The 5,868-nt window shown below is 48.0% G+C and overlaps 1 protein-coding gene across 1 annotated transcript in view; it reads left to right on the top strand.

Annotated features, from left to right (window-relative positions):
* Positions 1 to 5,868, top strand: part of Acacb (acetyl-CoA carboxylase beta) — a 185,526-nt gene that overhangs the window by 79,714 nt on the left and 99,944 nt on the right. The window contains exon 3 of the mRNA XM_004636347.2: positions 4,158 to 4,290. Within this exon, the coding sequence (XP_004636404.1) occupies positions 4,158 to 4,290 (133 nt within the window). The remainder of the gene's footprint in view (positions 1 to 4,157; positions 4,291 to 5,868) is intronic.

Raw genomic sequence — 5,868 nt, 5'->3', positions numbered from 1 at the left:
TTTTTTTTTTGGCAGAACCAGGGATTGAACTGAGGCCTTTATGCTTGCCAGGGAAGCACTTATTCCACTGAGCCATCTCCCTGGCCCTGTCTTTTACTTTCTATCTGTGGACTTATCCTTACAATTTTATTTTATTTCTGTGGATGACTATGTTTATTAAAGTATATGTTACTATCTCCATTTTACAGATGGAGAAATGGAGTGCTTTGCTCAAGGAACATTGAAATAGCTGTGGCTTTGGGTGTCTCTGTGACAACATTAGCATTTTTTTCTTATTGAAAATAGTATCTTTTCACAGGCATTTAAAAAAAAAAAAGACTCAGGCAAAGAGAAGAAAACACAACCCACCATATTTCAACCTCCCCAATGTAAGACTTACTACATTTTTGGGGGGAGTAGAACTGAGGATTGAATCTAGAGCTTTTGCACTGAGGTACATCCCCCCAAATCCTTTGTTTTTTTTATTCTGAGGTAGGTTCTCACTGAGTTGTCCGTGCCGCACTCAACTGCGCAATTCTCCTGCCTCAGCCTCCCAGAAGGCTGGGATTAGGGGTGTGATCTCAGCCCAGCAGAACTGTGAATGCTTGAGCGTCTGTCACTAAATTAGGATTTGCAAATGACGGCCCCCCAGGTCCTTCTGCCTGTTCTTACAGATAGGTACAGTTCTCAGAAACAAGCTGAACTTTTTGTATTTGGGAATACTAAAAGCACTGCTCACATTTGCAAGATGATAATGACCTTCCAAAGTACTCCTCTGAGGCCCACTTCCGGTCAGCAGCACAATTGTAGGAGGTTTTATTAGTTTTTAATTTTTATTCTTTTTTTTTTTTTTTTTGGTGCTCCATTCCTCTTTCTTTCTTTTTTTTTTTTTTTTTTTTTTTTTTTTTGGTGCTGGCGATTGAACTCGGGACCTTGCATTTGCCAGGAAGGCGTGTATGCCGCTGAGCTGTCTCCCCAGCCCTGGAGGAGGTTTTAGAAGAAAAGCTGTTTACAATCTGCAGGAAACAGAGAGGCTGTCTCAAGGGCAGAAGTCATTTCCTTTAATCATTTCTTTCATCCGGGCACCATGAACGAGCCCAACCAGGCAGAGAAAGTCTTCATTGGAAATACATATCCTGTTGATTGTGGGATTTTAAAAATGGTGATTTCTGACATTAATTTCTCTTTGTATTTCCTGAGCTTCAAAGTCCAGTTTCTTTTTTCTTGTTTTCAAGGTCTACTTTCTTACTTCTGATGGACAGAGCCTTTGGTGGGACACTCTGGGGTTGGGACAGGCTGCATTGGATGCCTATGCTTTATGTAGCGGAAAACACCCCTCCCATTTTCCCAGCTTACTGGATAAAAGAACACGTGGGAGGACATACTGGGCCTGCTGGTGAAATTGCTTAGTGGCTTTCTTTGCCTGGCTGGGCCTCAGTCTGCCTGTCTGTAAAATGGCCTTCTGTGTCCCTGACCACTTACTGGCCTCAGGTTTTACTGTTCTCTGCTCCAACAGTAGATGGTCCCTACCGGTGGTGTTCTCTGGGATGAATCAGTTCTTTACCAAAACTTGGGGCTCCCTGAGCTCATCCCCTCCTGGCCTCCAGGATGCCTTATGCCATATAGTTGCTGGGCATACTATGGCGTGGTGCGCCTCTCCCTCATCCTGGTGGAAGGCTCCCAGCCTGGGTTCCCCACTGGAAGCTCACACTTCATTCTGCACCTTCCAGACCTCACTAAGTGATGGTGAAGAGGTGTTGTTGTTTTAAAGAACAAAAATGGGAACTAGAGAAATTGATCCGCAAATGGGAAGGGTACCAAGAGATGGGCAGAGGAGGGAAGGAGAAATGAAAAGAATTAAGCAGTGTTGTGTACATGTGTCAATGCCCTACGCTGAATGCAATCATTGTCCACTGCAAACATGTACTAATAAAAATTTTTAAAAAGGAGGTGGAGGGGATGGGGAGATGGCTCAGTAGAATAAGCGCTTCCCTGGCAAGTGCAAGGGCCTGAGTTCAATCCCTGTTTCTGCCGAAAAAAAAAGGAAGCTGGAAACCCATCAAAACTCACACCTCAGGAATAGGAAGGGAGATCACCAATATTTTGAATGCTAGAAAGCAGATCAATAAGGCAGTAAATGGTCTTCTGGGAGCCCCCTGGTCCCTGGATCTGCATCTCAGAACTCCCTAAAGGCACAGGGGCTAGAACTGAGGAAGAAGAAGGTAGTGAAGTTTTGGGTGGTTTCATCCCAGGTCCCTACCATTGGTAATGTGGCCAGGGCTGTCCACTTGGACCCCAGCAGAAAGCAGGTGGGTAGGTGGTGGGTGAGTCATCCTTTAGAGCGGGGAAAAGCAGCAGGGTGTGGGGCTGGAGATTGCTAGGCAAGGGTCTCTATGGGTGCTGAGCCCTCAAAGCTGTTTTGTGGCCCACGTTGCTGGCTGGCCTGTATGGGCCTGGCAGAAGACCAGAAGACTTTTCCCAGGGGAATCTGACCAACAAAGAACAACTCCTCTGAAGCTATCTCAGTGAACGCCAACACGATGCCCTAGTCACCTACATCCAGTTCAGGGTCAGCCAGCACCCCAATGTGTGCCAGACTTTAGTTCCCACTGGGCACAATGATTTAACCCAGACTGACCCCAAATGGGAGCTGAGCCCTCCCCTCACCTTCTGTGCTGCAGATATGACCCAGGGCCTCATCATGTTGGTGGGTGCCCTACCACGGAGCTGCGCCCTCAGCCCTTGGGTACAGCATGGGAGCTAGAGCCCACACCAGCCAACAGGCAGACGTAGAGAACCCGGGAGACACAGAAACCCTGCTAGAGAAGAACACTTAGAAATGTTGTCATTAATGTCCTCCCTGAGGTCAGACAGGATGTTGCATACAAAGGAACAGGATGCTGAACAAAGGCAACATTTGCGACTAAAAACAAGCCTGGAACTCTGAATATGTGGGAGCAAAATGAAGAATTCTGCTGTATACCTAGAACACAAGGCTGAGAAAGTCACCCCAAGGTAGAAGGAAAGAGAGAAGAGGAAAGGGGTAAATACAGAACCTAGTGAGCCAGTCTAAGAGTTTCAACATCCTAGCTGTAGGACTTGTGGAAACAATAGAGAAGCCAGACATAGTGACCCAACATCTCTATTCATACCACTTTGGGAGGCTTAGGCAGGAGGATTACAAGTTTGAGCCTAGCCTGGGCCACTTAGCAACTTAGTGAGATCTTCTTTCAAAATTTTAAAATAAGAAGGGCCAGAGATGTAACTCAGTGTGGAGCCCCTGGGTTCACCTCCAGTACTTGTCCCTGCCCCTGTAAACAAATAAACAAAACAAAACAATTCAGCCAGACCAGGTATCTTAGTTACTTTTCTCATTACTGAGACAAAATATCTAACATTCAGAGTCAAAGAGGAAAGGTATATTTAGCTCATGGTTTGTAAAGATTTCTCCATAGGTGGTTGGCTCTAAGGCAGGGTGGTGTGGTAAAGCAGATTATCCGGGGCAGAAGGTCACAGAACGAGCAAGGGCTGACCACAGCGCTTTCTGTACCTTATATTTTTTCTTTTCTTTCTTTCTTTTGGTATCAGGGATTGAACTGAGGATCTTTTTCTTTCCAGGCAGGTGCTTATGCCCTGAACTAGCTCTTCAGCCCCAACTATTTCCCCAGCCCCTCTGTCCCTTATATCTTATTCAGGCTACTGAGGGTGGGTAGCACTCACACCCTTAATCCTAGTGCCCTTGAGGCTGTCACTGCAGCATGACTCGATTCCAGAATCAATCTCAGCATCACACATTTTAGATCCAGCCACCTCTGAAAAGGCCTCACCTATGACCGCATGAGGCTTTGGGGAGGGGACATCTAGACACATCCAGAATACCAGGTAAAATGAGGCAGAGTAGCCCGGGAGGGATAACACCAGCTGGTAGAGCAGATCAGTGTCCTTCGTGCACTGGGAACCTTCTAGGAGTGGCATGAATGAGCGATAGTGGGACACCAGATAAAGGAGACGCATCATTAACTCCAGGAAAACCACAATGAGAGGATAAATCTGGCACATCACAGCTCTCACATATGCCTGACGATGGCAGACTCGTGGATCCTTGAATACAGACCTGGCTCCACACCACCCCCGAGGTCCCCCGGGTTCCCCCCTCATGCGCTGTCCTTCTTCTGCAGACCAAGCATGTCTGGGCTCCACCTGGTGAAGAGGGGCCGAGAGCACAAGAAGCTGGACCTGCACAGAGACTTCACCGTGGCTTCCCCAGCTGAGTTTGTCACACGCTTTGGTGGGGATCGGGTCATCGAAAAGGTACAGGCGGGCCCTGCCCAGGGTGTGGGTGAAGGGGCCCCTTCTCCCAGCTGGAGGTGGAAGAACCACCTTTAGGGTCCTTCCTCATGCTGTACAGACAGGACCGAACGTTTCAGTCTCTCAACAGCTCAATGCAATGCGTACAGTAGCCCATTTCCCAGAGGGGGAAACCAAGGCCTCAGGCGCTGTCAGGAGATTGCTGTGTGCTTTCATGAAAGGGGCAACTGTCTGGGTTATTGGGAGGAAGGAAAGCATAAATGCAGCCCTGTCCTCTTGAGGCTTCGTGTTTCCTGGAAGGGAAGAGACCTCCATGTTCTACTGATAGTCACAAAGGAGCAGACACTGAGGCTTGTCCTCTGGGAAGGCCTCACATTGTCTCCTTACAGAGCCCGGGTTCCATGCTGTGGGATTATTCCTGTCATGTCCAAGACTGGCTAGAATTCAGGGATTTGCAGCTGGCTACCCAGTGTCAGGTAGCTGATAAGAGGCGGCGCTGGGATTTGAACCCACATTTTTTGTCAGGAAGGCCTTGTTGTTTTCCATTTGATGTGAGCACAGTGGTGATAGTGGCTGAGCCTCTAACCATTTATGAGGGCCTGTTCCAAAGTGGGTTGCTTGCTACCTGCTGTATGCCATCACTTCTCATTCAGCTGTCCCCATGTTCTGTCAGCAGGTATTATTTTACAGATGAGGAAACTGAGGTCTGGGAGGAGGTTGATCATCCCAGTGGAACTGGGATTGAAGCACTGACTGTTAAGTCCCAGAGGCCCCCACACCCTCAACCCAGCACAGTGGTACACTGTTGGGGACAGGGACTCACAGAGGGTCCCCGGCCTGGCTGTGGCTCATGTTGAACACTGAGATTCTGCCTCCTTGCTGCAGGCTTCAGATTTAGAGTCCCCCGAGTAGGATCCAGAAAGTTTTCTTCTTTGTGGTGCTGGGGATCCGAGCCAGGGCCTCTCACAACAGAAGCTGTGCTTTGGCACACTCACCAGTGGACTCTTTGAAGCCAGCCCACCTGGCGGCCAGCAGTGAGTACTCCGGAGCTTGGGGCCTGGTGTGGCCACAGCAGGCTCTGGCCCAGAGCTCCAGGTGCTTTTTGGCTTAAGAGGTGACCTTGATTTGTCCTCTGTCTGGATTCCTTGTGGGAAAGCTCCAGATGTGGGGGTTAGAGCAGCAAGCTGGCTCTCCCCACGGGAACCAAAGATGAGTGAGAATAAAAGAGGGCCGCCCTGTGACTCTCCTCTCCCATCCCAGCCTTGCTCTGGTAATGACTGAGAAGGCCACAGCCCTGCCGTTACACCATTTTTTCCTAAGGGGCATTTTTTTCCCCATAATTTTATTGAGGAACAAATAGCAATGAGACAGTTTCAAACCAAATTGGTAGGACAGTTTCAATACTTAACACATTGCATACATTCTTCCTAGTGGTTAATTGCTATACAAGATGTGGACATGATATCCTATTTACAAACAACATTAGAACAAATTCCTCTATTCATTAGGAGAATGTAACTATATATCTATCCTAACCACTTTGAATACAAAGATACAAAATGGACATTCATCTCTATCCCC

This window comes from Octodon degus, unplaced genomic scaffold, assembly GCF_000260255.1.
Source record: "Octodon degus isolate 3935 unplaced genomic scaffold, OctDeg1.0 scaffold00079, whole genome shotgun sequence".
NCBI classification, from domain to species: domain Eukaryota; kingdom Metazoa; phylum Chordata; class Mammalia; order Rodentia; family Octodontidae; genus Octodon; species Octodon degus.
This window is presented reverse-complemented; position numbering and strand designations above follow the sequence as displayed.